The sequence below is a fragment of the Phaenicophaeus curvirostris genome, unplaced genomic scaffold, assembly GCF_032191515.1.
Source record: "Phaenicophaeus curvirostris isolate KB17595 unplaced genomic scaffold, BPBGC_Pcur_1.0 scaffold_51, whole genome shotgun sequence".
Taxonomy (NCBI): Eukaryota; Metazoa; Chordata; class Aves; order Cuculiformes; family Cuculidae; genus Phaenicophaeus; species Phaenicophaeus curvirostris.
Window position 1 is genome coordinate 88,841 of NW_027206674.1, and position 17,316 is coordinate 106,156.

The 17,316-nt window shown below is 60.9% G+C and overlaps 2 protein-coding genes across 3 annotated transcripts in view; both read left to right on the forward strand.

Moving 5' to 3' along the window:
- The first annotated feature begins 217 nt into the window (after positions 1 to 217).
- Positions 218 to 14,588, forward strand: RAVER1 (ribonucleoprotein, PTB binding 1). Its single transcript, XM_069881595.1, has 14 exons — positions 218 to 419; positions 1,778 to 1,844; positions 3,497 to 3,966; positions 5,717 to 5,908; positions 7,095 to 7,224; positions 7,926 to 8,026; positions 8,787 to 8,898; positions 9,170 to 9,450; positions 11,140 to 11,233; positions 11,372 to 11,496; positions 11,586 to 11,663; positions 11,765 to 11,893; positions 12,818 to 12,901; positions 13,769 to 14,588. The coding sequence occupies exons 1-14, from the start codon at positions 228 to 230 to the stop codon at positions 13,913 to 13,915; spliced, it is 2,202 nt and encodes a 733-aa protein (XP_069737696.1). The 5' UTR covers positions 218 to 227; the 3' UTR covers positions 13,916 to 14,588.
- Positions 14,589 to 15,293: 705 nt separating this feature from the next.
- The window catches only part of FDX2 (ferredoxin 2), a 4,732-nt gene continuing 2,709 nt past the window's right edge, over positions 15,294 to 17,316 (forward strand). For both annotated transcript variants that reach the window (XM_069881516.1, XM_069881517.1), the window contains exons 1-3: positions 15,294 to 15,412; positions 15,511 to 15,617; positions 16,559 to 16,646. In XM_069881516.1, the coding sequence (XP_069737617.1) occupies positions 15,294 to 15,412; positions 15,511 to 15,617; positions 16,559 to 16,646 (314 nt within the window). The remainder of the gene's footprint in view (positions 15,413 to 15,510; positions 15,618 to 16,558; positions 16,647 to 17,316) is intronic.

Sequence of the window (17,316 nt, forward strand, 5' to 3'; positions counted from 1 at the left end):
TCAGGAGCCGCGATGCAAGCGGCGCGCCCTCCTCCGTCCACTCAGCGGCGCCGTCCCATCCCGGTCGCTGTTTGTTTCGCTCCGACCAATCAGCGTGCGGGGAAGCCCCCACGTGACGCTTCACGGACCAATGAGGAGGCTCAGCCCTGGCGGCGCTCTGCCCTCCTGCGTCTCTATGGTTGCGGGAAGGGAGGAGGAGGGAGAAGAAGGGGGGGGGGGCGGCTAAGATGGCGGCGGCGCCGGGCCCGGAGGGAGCGGGAGCGGGACCGGGAGCGGCGGGGCCGGGCCGCGCCCCCGAGGAGGAGCTGCCGGCCCTGGAGGCGAGCGAAGTGCGGAGCCGCTTGGAACGGAGCGCCCGGCAGTTCCGGAACCGGAGGAAAGTGCTGATCCGGGGGCTGCCGGCCGATGTGGGCAACCAGGTGGGGGCGAGGGGAAAGGGGGGGGCGGGGAGAGGGAAAGGGGGGAACTGGGGGGAAACTGGGGGGGTGAGGGGGAACTGGGGGGAACGGGGGGGAAACTGGGAAGCGAGGGTGTAAGGGAAATGGTGGGGAAGTGGGAAGAGTAGGGGGGAACTGGGAGGAATGGGGGGAACTGGGAGGAAACTGGGAGGCGAGGGGGTAAGGGAAATAGGAGGGAAGTGGGAGGAAACTGGGAGGCGAGGGGGTAAGGGAAATAGGAGGGAAGTGGAAAGAATAGGGGGGAACTGGGAGGAATGGGGGGAACTGGGAGGAAACTGGAAGGCGAGGGGCTAAGGGAAATGAGGGGGAACTGGGAGGAGTGGGGGAAACTGGGAGGAAAAGGAGAATGGGGTGATGAGGGGGAAACTGGGAGGAAACTGGGGGGAATGGGGGGAACTGGGAGGAAACTGGGAGGCGAAGGGGTAAGGGAAATGGGAGGGAAGTGGGAGGAGTGGGGGAAACTGGGAGGAAAAGGAGAATGAGGTGATGAGGGGGAAACTGGGAGGAAACTGGGAAGCAAGGGGCTAAGGGAAATGGGAGGGAACTGGGAAGGGTGGGGGAAACTGGGAGGAAACTGGAAGGCGAAGGGCTAAGGGAAATGGGAGGGAAGTGGGAGGAATAGAGGGAAACTGGGAGGAAACTGGGAAGCGAGGGGGTAAGGGAAATGGGAGGGAAGTGGGAAGGGTGGGAGAAGCTGGGAGGAAAAGGAGAATGAGGTGATGAGGGGGAAACTGGGAAGCGAGGGGCTAAGGGAACTGGGAGAGAACTGGGAGGCTGAGGGGAGAGGCGGCTCCTTTTTTACATGCCCCCCAAATCCTCTCTTTGCCCCCCCATCCTCTCTTTGCCCCCCCAAATCCTTTCTTTGTCCCCCCAATCCCTCCTTCCCCGTGGCCTCAGCGGTTCCCGGGGTGGGGAATGGGGCGTCTCCTCCTGCTCCCCCTCCATCCCGGCTCCGAGGAAATTCCGCTTGCCGAGCCCCAACCTCCTCCTTCTCCTCCCTTTTTAATTGCCTCTCTCGTTAGCTGCTGTTAATTAGCGCCTGGGGGGCGGGACAGAGGCCATAAATCATCACCGGGAAGGGCGCAGATGCCGCTCCGGGGAACCAGGATGGCGATTCGGGATCGTGGGAAGGCGGATTACAAGCTGAAGGGTTTGGGATTAATTATCTGAGGAGCTTTAATTGAGCTTCTTCGCTCTCCCAAACTCAGAAATCGGTTGGGAGCGACCTCTAGGATTTTGGGGTTTGCTCAAAGCTTCTTCCCAGGAACTGACCTTACTTTTTTTTTAGGATGTTATTCCTTAAAATCCTCTTTCTGCAGGAAATCCACGACCTGCTGAGCGACTACGAGCTCAAATATTGCTTTGTGGACAAATACAAAGGGACTGGTGAGTGGAGCTGCTCTTCGGATCCGGAATCGGAGCCCCTGGCTGCGGCTTCTCTTCCGCTTCCGAGAGTTTGAGTAGGAATGGGGATCTACCCCCTTCCCTCGAGCCGTGTTCTCCGCTCTCGGCTCTCAGAAAGCGGAAAATTCCTGGATTAAAGCATCTCCCGGGGCGATTTTGTGTTGTGGTGTGGGATTTGCATCCCTTTCTGATCCCTCGGGGGTGCTTTTCCTAGGGGAAAGCGTTCGATCCAGCTCCTCCTGAGGCCCTTCATCCCAAAAACCCAGTTCTCAGGCTGGATCCATGGATGGAGAGGAGGAAGGATCTAGAGAGGGATCGGGAGTGGCTGGATCCATGGCTGGAGGGCAGGAAGGATCTAGAGAGGGATCAGGAGAGGCTGGATCCATGGATGGAGGGCAGGAAGGATCTAGAGAGGGATCAGGAGAGGCTGGATCCATGGATGGAGGGCAGGAATGATCTAGAGAGGGATCAGGAGAGGCTGGATCCATGGATGGAGGGCAGGAAGGGTCTAGAGAGGGATCGGGAGAGGCTGGATCCATGGCTGGAGGGCAGGAAGGATCTAGAGAGGGATCGGGAGTGGCTGGATCCATGGCTGGAGGGCAGGAATGATCTAGAGAGGGATCAGGAGAGGCTGGATCCATGGCTGGAGGGCAGGAAGGATCTAGAGAGGGATCGGGAGAGGCTGGATCCATGGCTGGAGAAGAGGAATGATCTAGAGAGGGATCGGGAGAGGCTGGATCCATGGCTGGAGGGCAGGAAGGATCTAGAGAGGGATCAGGAGAGGCTGGATCCATGGACTAGAGGGCAGGAAGGGTCTAGAGAGGGATCAGGAGAGGCTGGATCCATGGATGGAGGGCAGGAAGGATCTAGAGAGGGATCAGGAGAGGCTGGATCCATGGACTAGAGGGCAGGAAGGATCTAGAGAGGGATCAGGAGAGGCTGGATCCATGGATGGAGGGCAGGAAGGGTCTAGAGAGGGATCAGGCCAGGCTGGATCCATGGATGGAGGGCAGGAAGGATCTAGAGGGGGATCAGAGAGGCTGGATCCATGGACTAGAGGGCAGGAAGGATCTAGAGAGGGATCAGGAGAGGCTGGATCCATGGATGGAGGGCAGGAAGGATCTAGAGAGGGATCAGGAGAGGCTGGATCCATGGCTGGAGGGCAGGAAGGATCTAGAGAGGGATCAGGAGAGGCTGGATCCATGGCTGGAGGGCAGGAAGGATCTAGAGAGGGATCAGGAGAGGCTGGATCCATGGATGGAGGGCAGGAAGGATCTAGAGAGGGATCAGGAGAGGCTGGATCCATGGCTGGAGGGCAGGAAGGATCTAGAGAGGGATCAGGAGAGGCTGGATCCATGGATGGAGGGCAGGAAGGATCTAGAGAGGGATCAGGAGAGGCTGGATCCATGGATGGAGGGCAGGAAGGGTCTAGAGAGGGATCAGGAGAGGCTGGATCCATGGATGGAGGGCAGGAAGGATCTAGAGAGGGATCAGGAGAGGCTGGATCCATGGATGGAGAGCAGGAAGGATCTAGAGAGGGATGAGGCCAGGCTGGATCCACGGATGGAGGGCAGGAAGGGTCTAGAGAGGGATCAGGAGAGACTGGATCCTTCCCTCCTCCTTCCCTCCCGCAGCCTTCGTCACCCTCCTCAACGGCGAGCAAGCGGAATCGGCCATCCGGCAGTTCCACCGGAGCAAAGTGCGGGAGAAGGAGATCTCGGTGCAGCTCCAGCCGACGGACGCGCTGCTCTGCATCGCCAACCTCCCTCGCCTTTACACCCAGCAGCAGTTCGAGGAGCTCGTCCGGCCCTTCGGCAACCTGGAACGCTGCTTCCTGGTCTACAGCGAGGAAACGGGACATTCCAAAGGCTACGGATTCGTGGAATACATGAAGAAGGATTCGGCGGCGCGAGCCAAGTCCGATTTGCTCGGGAAGCAGCTGGGGACGCGGACTCTTTACGTCCACTGGATGGACGTCAACCAGTTGACGTCGGAGCTTCTACATTCCAAGTGTTTGGTTGTGGATAAGTTACCCCACAGTTATTCCGACCTGGAAGAGCTCCGGAAGGTTTTTTCCGCCTCTTACGCTCCTGCTTTTTGTCAGGTGAGGGGGTTGGGACCCTTTTTCCAGGTTGCCTCCTCCCTTCCTTTCATCCGGGCTCATCCTGGAGCCTCCCGGGGCGGTCGGGAGCTGCGTCCTGGGGATTTGGGGTGTCCCACTGGGAATTTGGGGTGTCCCACTGGGTATTTGGGGTGTCCCACTGGGTATTTGGGGCATCCCACCAGGAATTTGGGGCTCCCCCACTGGGAATTTGGGCTCCCTCCCCAGGAATTGGGACCCCAACCAAGATTGGGGGCTCTGTGAGGTGCGTGGGGGGGTGTTTTGGGGTTCCTTAAGGGTGAAGACGGGGTGTTGGGGGGCCCCTGTGGGAGGGAAGAGGTGCCTGGGGTCCCTATAGGGGCTTGAGGGGGGTCGTGGGCGCCTAGAGGGTGAGGGGTGGTGGTTTTGGGGTCCTTATGGGGTGGGGGGGGCAGTTTGGTGTCCCTATAGGGGATTTAGGGGTGTCCTGGGATCCCTGTAGGTGGGATGGGGGCGTCTTGGGGTCCGTATAGGGTGTGGGAGGAGGTGCTTGGGGTCCCTGTAGGGTGTTTAGGGGATCAGGGAGCTCTATAGAGTGAGGAGTGAGTGTCTTGGGGTCCCTATAGGGGGCTTAAAGGGGTCAGGGGTCCCTATAGGCTGAGGGCAGGGGTGTTTTGGGGTCTCTGTAGAGGCTTTAGGGGGGTCAGGGGTCCCTATAGGCTGAGGGCAGGGGTGTTTTGGGGTCTCTATAGAGGCTTTAGGGGGGTCAGGGCCTCCTATAGGCTGAGGGCAGGGGTGTTTTGGGGTCTCTGTAGAGGCTTTAGGGGGGTCAGGGCCTCCTATAGGCTGAGGGCAGGGGTGTTTTGGGGTCTCTATAGAGGCTTTAGGGGGGTCGGGGCCTCCTATAGGATGGGGGCAGGGGTGTTTTGGGGTCTCTCTAGAGGCTTTAGGGGGGTCAGGGGTGTTTTGGGGTCTCTCTAGAGGCTTGAGGGGGGTCAGGGCCTCCTATAGGCTGAGGGCAGGGGTGTTTTGGGGTCCCTTAGAGAGCCTTTAGGGGGGTCAGGGGTGTTTTGGGGTCTCTCTAGAGGCTTTAGGGGGGTCAGGGGTGTTTTGGGGTCTCTCTAGAGGCTTGAGGGGGGTCAGGGCCTCCTATAGGCTGAGGGCAGGGGTGTTTTGGGGTCCCTTAGAGAGCCTTTAGGGGGGTCAGGGGTGTTTTGGGGTCTCTATAGAGGCTTTAGGGGGGTCAGGGATGTTCTGGGGTCTCTATAGAGGCTTTAGGGGGGTCGGGGCCTCCTATAGGCTGAGGGCAGGGGTGTTTTGAGGTCTCTCTAGAGGCTTTAGGGTGGTCAGGGGTGTTTTGGGGTCTCTATAGAGGCTTTAGGGGGGTCAGGGGTGTTTTGGGGTCTCTGTAGAGTCTTTAGGGGGGTCAGGGCCTCCTATAGGATGGGGGCAGGGGTGTTTTGGGGTCCCTAGAGAGCCTTTAGGGGGGTCAGGGGTGTTTTGGGGTCTCTATAGAGGCTTTAGGGGGGTCAGGGGTGTTTTGGGGTCTCTCTAGAGGCTTGAGGGGGGTCAGGGCCTCCTATAGGCTGAGGGCAGGGGTGTTTTGAGGTCTCTCTAGAGGCTTTAGGGGGGTCAGGGGTGTTTTGGGGTCCCTAGAGAGCCTTTAGGGGGGTCGGGGCTCCCTGTAGGCCGCGGAGCCTCACCCCAGCCGAGCGCGGCAGCTCCGGAATCGCTCGCTGGGTCTCACGGGGGTCTCGTGCCGCTCCCCTGGCAGCTGGCGGTGGGGCAGGACGGGCAGCTGAAGGGCTTCGCCGTGCTGGAATACGAGTCGGCCGAGCAGGCGGAGAGCGTCCAGCGGGCCACCGACGGGCTCCCGCTCGCCGGGAATCACGTCCGCGTCTCCTTCTGCGCCCCCGGCCCTCCCGGACGCAGCATGTTGGCCGCCCTCATCGCTGCGCAGGCCACGGTACGAGTGGAGCCGTCACCTCCCTCCTTCTCCTGCTCCTCTGCTGCGCTCGTTTTCTCCTCGTCGTCATCTTTCCCTGCTCGCCTTCCCCTTCTTCCTCGTCCCTTCCTGCTCTGGCCTTCCTCTTCCTCCTTGTCTTTTCACCGCTCGCCTTCCTCTTTCTCCTCACCTTTTCCTGCTCACCTTCCCCTTCCTCCTCGTCTTTTCCTGCTTTCGCCTTCCCCTTCCTCCTCATCATCATCTTTTCCTGCTCGCCTCCCTCTTCCTCCTCGCCGCTTCCTGCTCGCCTCCCTCTTCCTCCTCGCCTCTTCCTGCTCGCCTCCCTCTTCCTCCTCGCCTCTTCCTGCTCGCCTCCCTCTTCCTCCTCGCCTCTTCCTGCTCGCCTCCCTCTTCCTCCTCGCCTCTTCCTGCTCGCCTCCCTCTTCCTCCTCGCCTCTTCCTGCTCGCCTCCCTCTTCCTCCTCGCCTCTTCCTGCTCGCCTCCCTCTTCCTCCTCGCCTTTTTGCTGCTCACCTTCCTCTTCCTCCTCACCTTTTCCTGCTTTTGCCTTCCTCTTCCTCCTCATCTTCTTCTGCTCGCCTTCCTCCTCCTCCTCATCTTTTCCTGCTCGCCTTCCTCCTCCTCCTCATCTTTTCCTGCTCGCCTCCCTCTTCCTCCTCACCTTTTCCTGCTCTTGCCTTCCTCTTCCTCCTCGTCTTTTCCCTCTTGCCCTTGTATCTAGGATCTCAACTGGGATCTCGCCTTGGAATCTTGACCAGGACACTGGGATCCTGGCTGGGATCTGGGATCTGACCAGGGATCTTGCTCTGGGACCCCAGGATCTGGGCTGGGATCTCAGCTGGGACCTGGGATCTTGGTCTGGGACCTTCCCTGGGACTGTGGGATCTTCCTCTGGGATCCCAGGATCTTGGCTGAGATCTCATGCTGGAGCCCCAGGATCTCGGGGCTCTTGGCCTGGAATCCTTCCTGGCATCTGGGATCTTGGCTGGGACCTTTCCTGAGACCCAGGACCTGGGATCTTGCCTGGGATCTGGGATCTTGAAGGGTTTGGATGCCCAACGGGTAGTTCCAGGTGTCCCAGTTGGGGAGGAGCCTCCAACCTGGTTGGTTTTCCATCCGACCTGGTTGGTTTTCCATCCGACCTGGTTGGTTTCTCCATCCGACTCCCGTTCTTGGTGGCTCCGAAGGCGCTGAACCGTGGGAAGGGGCTCCTGCCCGAGCCAAACCTCCTGCAGATCCTCAACAGCCTCGGCAACCCCGCGTCCCTCCAGCTGCTCCTCAACCCCCTGCTCCACGGAGCCGTGGGAGGCAAACAAGGTAAAGGGGGACACGTGGTGGGGAGGTCAGTCCAGGTGGAGGGTGATCCTGTGGGATTGGGCCGGGCTGGATCCATGGATGGAGGGCTGGAAGGATCTAGAGAGGGATCGGGAGAGGCTGGATCCATGGCTGGAGGGCAGGAAGGATCTAGAGAGGGATCAGGAGAGGCTGGATCCATGGATGGAGGGCAGGAAGGGTCTAGAGAGGGATCGGGAGAGGCTGGATCCATGGCTGGAGGGCAGGAAGGATCTAGAGAGGGATCCGGAGAGGCTGGATCCATGGATGGAGGGCAGGAAGGATCTAGAGAGGGATCAGGAGAGGCTGGATCCATGGATGGAGGGCAGGAGAGATCTAGAGAGGGATCAGGAGAGGCTGGATCCATGGCTGGAGGGCAGGAAGGATCTAGAGAGGGATAGGGAGAGGCTGGATCCATGGATGGAGGGCAGGAAGGATCTAGAGAGGGATCAGGAGGGGCTGGATCCATGGATGAAGGGCAGGAAGGGTCTAGAGAGGGATCAGGAGGGGCTGGATCCATGGATGGAGAGCAATCCATCATTTCCCTGGTTCAAACCCCTCGTAGTTGTGCTCGGAGATGGTTTAGTGGTGAACAGGGCTGGTTGGACTCCATCATCTCAAAGAGTCTTCTCCAAACGAGCGATTCCATGAGGATCTTTGGGTTCCTCCAACTTTTTTCTCTCCAGGCATCCTCGGGGCCGCTCCCTCCGTGCCGCTGGTTCCCAATCCTGCTCTCTCCACGGCTCTGCTCCAGCTCGCGCTCCAGAACCAATCTCAAGCCCAACAGGTAGGTGGGAATCGCATCCGGAATTGCTTCCGCCTTGGATTTCCCCTCTTTTTTGGGTGATTTTCCGTGTTTCCCAGGGTTTCTTGCTCTTCCTGTGCTTGTAGAACCTCCAAAACTTGGATTTCTCCTCTATTTTGTTGACTTTCTATCTTTTTCTGGGCTTTTTTGCTCTTTCCGTGAGTGTAGAACCACCAAAACTTGGATTTCCCCACTTTTTTGGGTGATTTTCCATCTTTCCCAGGGTTTCTTGCTCTTCCCGTGCATGTGGAACCCCCCAAAACTTGAATTTCTTCTTTTTTTGGAGTTACTTTTCATCTTTTCTGGGCTTTTTTGCTCTTATGCCTGTGGAACCACCTCACACTCGGATTTCTCCTCCTTTTTTGGTAGTTTTTAGTCTTTCCCAGGGTTTCTTGCTCTTCCTGTGCACGTGAAACCCCCAAAACTTGGATTTCTCCTCCTTTTTGGGTCGTTTTCAGTCTTTTCCAGGGTTTCTTGCTCTTCCCGTGCACATGGAACCCCCAAAACTTGGATTTCTCCTCCTTTTTGGGTCGTTTTCAGTCTTTTCCAGGGCTTCTTGCTCTTCCCGTGCACATGGAACCCCCCAAAACTTGGATTTCTCCTCTTCTTGGCGTCATTTCTTGCATGGAAGCCATTCTAGATGGCCACGATCCTCTTCTATCCTGTTCCTGTTGCCTCCGAAACCACAAATCCAGGTGGAATTAAGGTTCCCACAGCATTAACGTCGCGCTGTCCTTTCCAGAAACCGGGAATCCTGGGCGACTCTCCCCTGAGCTCCCTGCCCCACGGCACCTTGGCCCTGGCCAACGCTCCAGCGCAGCCCCCCAGCCAACTCCTGGGAGAGCTCTCCTCGGGTGAGGAATTCCTGGGGGGGAAGCGTGGACCTTCCTGCTGGAGGGTTTGAGGTTCTCCAGAGGGATCTGAGCTGGTTGGATCCATGGGCTGAGACCAAGGGGATGAGGTTGGAGCAGGACCTTGGGGCACAACGACCCTGGGCAGCTCCAGCCTAGGAGGAGTCTGGCTGGAAAGGGCCTGGAGGAGAAGGACCTGGGGGGGTTGGTGGGACACGAGGATGTGGAGGCTCTGGAGCGAGTGCAGAGAAGATCCATGTTCCTGTCTCCCCAGGTGGCCCCGTTCCTGGTGACCTGGCCCAAGGCCACGTCAAATCCCCCATTTTGCCCTCTGGGAATGTGGCGCTGGCTCCGTTCTTGGCCCCGGTGGGAGCCGAGCGGGACAACGCGGCGCTGGGGACGCCGGGGGCTCCCTTGGGTCCCGCGGCCATCGCCCCCCAGCCTCTCCAGGGCCTCAGCGGCTCCGCCTTGGGATCCGCTTCCGCGCTGGGAGCCGGTGTCGCCGCCGCCATCCAGAAGCCGAAGCCGAGCGAGAACGCGCTGCCTGCCGCCGGGGTACGAAGCCCTCACGACGGGATGGGAGGGGCCCTGAGTTCTGGGGGGGCTTCTCTCCCCCTCCTGGATCCCCAGGACCCCCCCAAGCCCTTCCAGAAGCCCCTCCAGGTCCTTTAAGGAGCCACCAGAGCCCCCCAAGCCCTTCCAGAGGCCCCTCAAGTCCTTTAAGGAGCCACCAGAGCCCTCCAGGTCCTTCAAGGAGACCCCCAAGCCCTTCCAGAAGTCCCCCAGGTCATTTAAGGAGCCACCAGAGCCCCCCAAGCCCTTCCTGACATCCCCCAGATCCTTTAAGGAGCCACCAGAGCCCCCCAAGCCCTTCCAGAATCCCCCCAGGTCCTTCAAGGAGCCCCCCAACCCTTCCAGAAGCCCCCCAGGTCCTTTAAGGAGCCACCAGAAGCCCCCCAAGCCCTTCCAGAAGCCCCCCAGGTCTTTCAAGGAGACCCCCAAGCCCTTCCAGAAGCCCCCCAGGTCCTTTAAGGAGCCACCAGAAGCCCCCCAAGCCCTTCCAGAAGCTCCCCAGGTCCTTCAAGGAGACCCCCAAGCCCTTCCAGAAGCCCCCCAGGTCCTTTAAGGAGCCACCAGAGCCCCCCAAGCCCTTCCAGAGGCCCCTCAAGTCCTTTAAGGAGCCACCAGAGTCCTCCAGGTCCTTCAAGGAGACCCCCAAGCCCTTCCAGAAGCCCCCCAAGTCCTTTAAGGAGCCACCAGAGCCCCCCAAGCCCTTCCAGAAGTCCCCCAGGTCATTTAAGGAGCCACCAGAGCCCCCCAAGCCCTTCCTGACATCCCCCAGATCCTTTAAGGAGCCACCAGAGCCCCCCAAGCCCTTCCAGAATCCCCCCAGGTCCTTCAAGGAGCCCCCCAACCCTTCCAGAAGCCCCCCAGGTCCTTTAAGGAGCCACCAGAAGCCCCCCAAGCCCTTCCAGAAGCCCCCCAGGTCTTTCAAGGAGACCCCCAAGCCCTTCCAGAAGCTCCCCAGGTCCTTCAAGGAGACCCCCAAGCCCTTCCAGAAGCCCCCCAGGTCCTTTAAGGAGCCACCAGAGGCCCCCAAACCCTTTCAGAAGCCCCCCAGGTCCTTCAAGGAGACCCTCAAGCCCTTCCAGAAGCCCCCCAAGTCCTTTAAGGAGCCACCAGAGCCCCTCAAGCCCTTCCAGAAGCCCCCCAAGTCCTTTAAGGAGCCACCAGAGCCCCCCCAAGCCCTTCCTGACATCCCCCAGATCCTTTAAGGAGCCACCAGAGCCCCCCAAGCCCTTTCAGAAGCCCCCCAGGTCCTTTAAGGAGCCACCAGAGCCCCCCCAAGCCCTTCCTGACATCCCCCAGGTCCTTTAAGGAGCCACCAGAGCCCCCCAAGCCCTTTCAGAAGCCCCCCAGGTCCTTTAAGGAGCCACCAGAGCCCCCCACGTCTTTCCAGAAGCCCCCCAGGTCCTTTAAGGAGCCACCAGAGCCCCCCAAGCCCTTCCAGAAGCCCCCCAGGTCCTTTAAGGAGCCACCAGAGCCCCCCAAACCCTTCCAGAAGCCCCCCAGGTCCTCTAAGGAGCCACCAGAGACCCCCCAAGCCCTTCCTGAAATCCCCCAGGTCCTTTAAGGGGCCACCAGAAGCCCCCCAAACCCTTCCAGAACCCCCCCAGGCCCTTAAGGAACCACCTGAACCCCCCCCGCAACAAGCCTTTCAGCCCCCCAAACCCTCTCCTGCAGGTCTCGCTCCTGGGGGAGCCCCCCAAAGATTTCAAGATCCCCCAGAACCCCTACCTGAACCTGCAGAGCCTCCTCCCGGCCCCCAACCTCGGAGGTGAGCACCTTCCCTTTCTCCTCCTCAACTTTTTTCCTTGGGGAAACTGGGCTCGGGGGGCGGGGGGCGGAGAATCCAAATTAAAATATTTTGGGTTGGATTTATGGGGGTTTTTTTAACGATTTTGGCTTTTTCCAGCCGCGGCCACCAAAGGTTTTCACCTCCAAAGCGCCGTTTTGGGGAGCGTCTCCAAACCTCGCGTCTCTCAACCCGCCTTGACCGAGCCGCTCCTCCCCTCGCCCGGAGACGCTTACGCTTTACCCGTGAGTCCAAGGATTTATTTTTTTGGGGAGAAAATCATTTGAGAAGATTTTTAATCCAATTTTTTAACCATTTTTTTGATTTGGTGAAGGATTTGGGTGCCAGGATTTACCCCCAGAGCCGAGACCACGCGGGCTCCATCCTTGGATCCTTCGGCCCCAGGCACAAGGTTAGAAAAAACCTCCCCCAACGCCTTGAGAAAAGGGGGTGCCCCCCCCCCAACCCCTCCATCCTATTTTTGGGGTCACCGGCTCTTTGTCCCCCTCGCAGCTCTCGTCGTCGCCGGCCTTCGACCGCGGGAATTTGGGGCCCCCCCTGCCCCCTTTTTACTCAGGATCCCCCAGTTCCTACTTCACCAGTGGCCTTCAAGCTGGGCTCAAGCAGAGTCACCTCAGTAAGGTGAGACCTTGGGGTTTGGGGGGGCCCCCCTAGAATTTGGGGGGGTCCCGATGGGATTGGGGAGACCCCCCTGGAGCTGGAGAGCCCAGAAAGAATGCCCCCCCCCCCGCCTCCTCCCCCCAGAATGGGGGAGACCCTGTAAGGAATTTAGGGGGGCCCCCCTGGAATTGGGGAGCCCATAAGGAATGACCCCCATAAGGAATTGGGGAGACCCCCTGGAGCTGGGGAACCCATAAAGAATGCCCCCCCCCCCCCCCCCAGAATGGGGGGAGCCTATAAGGAATTGGGGGAGAACCTTAAGGAACTGGGGGGGGACCCCCTGGAATTGGGGAGCCCCCCTGGAATTGGGGAACCCATAAAGAATGCCCCCCCTGCCCCAGAATGGGGGGGCCTATATGGAATTGGGGAGACCCCCTGGAATTGGGGAGACCCTTAAGAGATTGGGGGGACCCCCTGGAATTGGGGAGCCCATAAAGAATGAACCCTCTGCCCCAGAATGGGGGGGGCTATATGGAATTGGGGGAGACCTCCTGGAATTGGGGGAGACCCTTAAGAGATTGGGGAGACCCTTAAGAAATTGGGGAGACCCCCTGGAATAGGGGGAGACCCTTAAGAGATTGGGGAGATCTCTTGGAATAGGGGGAGACCCTTAAGAAATTGGGGAGCCCCCCCTGGAATTGGGGAGCCCATAAAGAATGACCCCCTTAAGGAATTGGGGGGTCCCCCTTAAGGAATTGGGGAGACCCCCCTGGAATTGGGGAGCCCATAAAGAATGCCTCCCCCTCCCCCCGAATGGGGGGGAACCTTAAGGAATTGGGGACCCCCCTTGGAACTGGGGGAACCTCTCAGAAGTGGGGACCCCCCTGGGCGTTGGGGACCCCTCTTAGAATTGGGGGGCCCCTCCTCTTCCTCCCCACCCCGCAGGTGGTGGCGCTGCCCCCCTCCGGCTCTGCAGACGCCGTCCTCGCCTTGGGGACCCCCCCCTCCTTGCACAGCCCCCACGCCAAGGTAAGGGCCCCCCAAAACCCCCCTGAACACCCTTAAATCCTCCCTGAACCCCCAAAACCTTCTCGTCCCCCCACTCCCGACCCCCCCTTTGTTCCACAGACCCCCGGGGGGTGCCACAAATGCACCTTCTCCCACCCCCAAACCCCCTCCAATCCCCCCCAAACCCCCCGAATCCCCCCCAAACTCCCCAAGACCCCCCCAAATCCTCTCCAACCCCTCCCCAAAATCTTCCTGACCCCCCCTTTTTTCCACAGACCCCCGGGGGGGGCCACAAATGCACCTTCTCCCCCCTCAAATCCCCCCCAAACCCCCTCGAATCCCCCCCAAACTCCCCAAGACCCCCCCCAAATCCTCTCCAACCCCTCCCCAAAATCATCCTGACCCCCCCTTTTTCCCCACAGACCCCGGGGGGGGCCACAAATGCACCTTCTCCCCCCCCAAACCCCCTCAAATCCCCCCCAAACTCCCTCCAATCCCCCCCAAACCCCCTCGAATCCCCCCAAATCCCCTCCAACCCCTCCCCAAAATCATCCTGACCCCCCCTTTTTCCCCACAGACCCCCGGGGGGGGCCACAAATGCACCTTCTCCCCCGCCAAACGCCCTCATATCCCCCCCAAACTCCCCAAGACCCCCCGAAATCCCCTCCAACCCCTCCCCAAAATCTTCCTGACCCCCCCTTTTTCCCACAGACCCCCGGGGGGGGCCACAAACGCACCTTCTCCCCCCCCAAACCCCCTCCAATCCCCCCCAAACCCCATCAAATCCCCCCCAAACCCCCTCCAATCCCCCCCAAGCTCCCCAAGACCCCCCCAAATCCCCTCCAACCCCTCCCCAAACTCTTCCTGACCCCCCCTTTTTCCCCACAGACCCCCGGGGGGGGCCACAAACGCGCCTTCTCCCACCTGCTGCCGTCGCCGGAGCCGAGCCCCGAGGGCTGCTACGTGGGGCAACACTCGCAGGGCCTGGGGGGTCACTACGCCGACTCCTACCTGAAGCGCAAGAGGATTTTTTGACCCCCCCCACCTTTTATTTTTTTTTTCCCACCCCCCCGCGCTGTAAATTTGTACAAATTTGGCTTCGTTTGCTTGATTTTTACCATTTTCTCCTCTTTTTGGGGCTGATTTTAACGTCAGACGAAGGATTCGACCCTAACGCTTTCGATTTTTTTTGGGGGGGGGGGGCTCTGCCTCTCTTTATTTTTTGTGACGACCCCCCCCTTTTTCTTTGCCCCCTAGTTTCCTGCCCCCCTAGTTTTGGGGGTTGGGGGGTCCCTATTTTGGGGCAGGGGGGGGTTATCCCTGCTCCCCCTCCTTTCCCACCCCCCCCTTTCCTCCCCCCCCGCCCTTCTCCTCTCCATTTTTTTTTGGGGGGGGGTCATTTTTGGGGGGACCGGAGCTGCCCCCATTTTGGGGGGAGAAGTCGCCTTTTTTTTTTACTTTTTATTGCCTTTTATTTTTATTTTAACCACCCCCCCTTCCCAATTTGGGGGGGGGGGGGGGCTTTGCCTTCCCCCCCCCTCACTTATTGGGGTGTAGCCCCCCTACCAGGCGCTTTTTTGTGGGGTCTCTCTGCTCTTTTGGGGATCCCTTGCCCTCTTTCAGCTGGCCCCCCCCCCTTTTTTTGGGGGGGGGGTCCTGGTTTTGACTTGTTTTTACTCTCGCCGCTGTCTGATTTGCTGTACGAAGGGGGGGGGGGCGTCAATTTGTGCCCCCCCCCCAAAAGTAAAGCTATATTTATATCAACTTTCTTAATTATTGTCTCATTAGCTCTAATGAAGCAGCCCCCCCCCCTCCTCATCCCTATCAATGATGGGGGGGGGCTGTGTTCCACCCCCCCTCCTTAATCCAGGGGGTCCCCTCTATGCCCCCCACCCCCCACATTAGAGGGGTCCCCCAAGCCCCCCCTCCTCCTTTAAGCCCCCCCCCACATTAGAGGGGTCCCCCAAGCCCCCCCTCCTCCTTTAAGCCCCCCCCCATTAGAGGGGTTCCCCAAGCCCCCCCTCCTCCTTTAAGCCCCCCCCACATTAGAGGGACCCCCTGAGCCCCCCCTCCTCCTTTAAGCCCCCCCCCCACACTAGAGGGCCCCCTGAGCCCCCCCCAAATCCGAGGGCCCCCCCCACTTTTGAGGGGTTCCCCTCCCAAACGCAAGGGTACCCCGCCCCCTCCCCCCTTGAGGGCATCCCCTGAGCGCTCCCTCCTCCTTTAAGCCCCCCCCCCCACATTTGAGGGTTCCCTGGGCCCCCCCCCAACCAAATCCGAGGGCTCCCCCTGTACCCCATTAGTTCTGTATAGAAGAGGGGACGGTGAGGCGGGCGCTAGGACCTGCGCGGGTCCGCGCCCGGGGTGGGCGTGTCCCCCTTGGTCACGTGCCCGGGGTCACGTGGCGCCCATCATGGCTGCCTCCATGGCGGCGGCGGGCGGCGGCGGCTCCGTGACGCGGCGGCTGCTGCGGGGAGCGGCGCGAGGGCTGAGCGGGGGCGGAGCCGCCAGCGAGGACCCGGACGGCGCCGTGTGAGTCCCGGGGCGGGGGGGACGACGTTGAGGGGGGGGTTCCCGGGGAATTGAGGGGGATCCCCGGGGCTCCTGAGCTTCCCGATGTCCCGGTACAGGGTGAACGTGGTTTTCGTGGACCGGAGCGGGCGGCAAATCCCGGTGCGAGGCCGCGTCGGGGAGAACGTCCTGCGGCTGGCGCAGCGGCACGGGCTGGAGCTCGAGGGTCCGTACTGGCACCGGGACCGATCGTAACGGGGGGAAGGGAGGGGACCGGGAACCATCCGAACCGGAACCGAGATGCGGGGAACGGGGGAGGGAGGGGACCGGAAACCATCCGGACCGGAAACGAGACGGGGGGAGCGGAAGTGGCCCCGGGAACGGGGCTGGGGGGGGGGCTTGGCTGGGGGGGGGGCTTGGGTGGGGGGGGGACACGGTAGCTGGGGGGGTCCCGGGAGGGGAGTCTCGGGGTTTGGGGGGGGGGTGTGTCGGGTTTAGGGGTTCCTAATGGAGGGGGGGGTCCCAATAGAGGGGGGGGGTGTCCTGGTTTGGGGGTGTCCTGGTTTGGGGGGGGTCTCAATAGAGGGGGGTCTTGGTTTAGGGGGGTGTCCTGGTTGGGGGGGTCCTGGTTTGGGGGGTCCTGGTTTGGGGGGGTCCCAATGGAGGGGTGTCCTGGTTTGGGGGTGTCCTGGTTTGGGGGGGGCGTCTGGTTTGGGGGGGTCTCCATAGAGGGGGGGCCCTGGTTTGGGGGGGGTCCTGGTTTGGGGGGGTCCCAATAGAGGGGGGACCCTGGTTTAGGGGGTGTCCCGGTATGGGGGGGGTCCCAATAGAGGGGGGGGTCCTGGTATAGGGGTGTCCTGGTTTGGGGGTCAATGGGGGGGGTCCTGGTTTGGGGGGGGGGTCCTGGTTTGGGGCGTCCTGGTTTGAGGGGGTCTCAATAGAGGGGGGGGGGGCTGGTTTGGGGGGGTCCTGGTTTGGGGGGGTGCCCCAATTTGGGGGGGGGGGGGGTCCCCTGGTTTGGGGGGTGTCCTAGTGGAGGGGTTGTCCTGGTTGGGGGGGTCGTGGTTTGGGGGTGTCCTGGTTTTGGGGGCGTGCCCCAATGGGGGGGGGGGGTGTCCCCCTGGTTTTGGGGGGGGTCCCCAATAGAGGGGGGGGGTGTCCCCACAGGCGCCTGCGACGCGTCCCTCGCCTGCTCCACCTGCCACGTCTACATCAGCCCCCCCCACCTCGACCGGCTGCCCCCCCCCGACGAGCGGTAACGGCCCCCCCGAACCCCCAAAGGGACCCCCCGAACCCCCCAAATCCCCCCCATCACCCCCAAAATCCCCCCCCAACCTCCTCCTCCACCACTTTCTGAGCCCCAGGAGCCTCCCTAAACCCCGGGACCCCCCCAGAATTTTGGGGTACCCCCCTAAATTAGTGTCACCCCCCCTCGGGAACCCCTAACCCCCCCCTCAGCCCCCCCCTTAGACCCCCCCATCACCCCAAATCCCCCCCCAACCTCCTCCTCCACCACTTTCTGAGCCCCAGGAGACCCCCTAAACCCCAGCGACCCCCCCAAAAATTTGGGGGTCCCCCCCTAAATTAGTGTCACCCCCCACGAGAACCCCTAACCCCCCCCCAGCCCCCCCCTTAGACCCCCTAGTCACCCCAAAATCCCCTCCATCACCCCAAATCCCCCCCAACCTCCTCCTCCTCCACTTTCTGAGCCCCAGGAGCCCCCCTAAACCCAGCGACCCCCCCCAAATTTTTGAGGTCCCCCCTAAATTAATGTCACCCCCCCTCAGACCCCCCCTTAGACCCCCCCATCACCCCTGAATCCCACCCATCACCCCCAAATCTCCCCTAACCTCCTCCTCCTCCACTTTCTGAGCCCCAGGAGCCTCCCTACACCCAGCAACCCCCCCCAAAATTTTGGGGTCCCC

Bases quoted from the DNA above. Each gene is read 5' to 3' on its own strand.
- RAVER1 (XM_069881595.1), top strand. From the start codon at position 228: ATGGCGGCGGCGCCGGGCCCGGAGGGAGCGGGAGCGGGACCGGGAGCG. The intron at 3,967-5,716 runs GTGAGGGGGTTG...CTCCCCTGGCAG, and splicing joins ACGCTCCTGCTTTTTGTCAG to CTGGCGGTGGGGCAGGACGG. The intron at 11,497-11,585 runs GTGAGTCCAAGG...GATTTGGTGAAG, and splicing joins GAGACGCTTACGCTTTACCC to GATTTGGGTGCCAGGATTTA.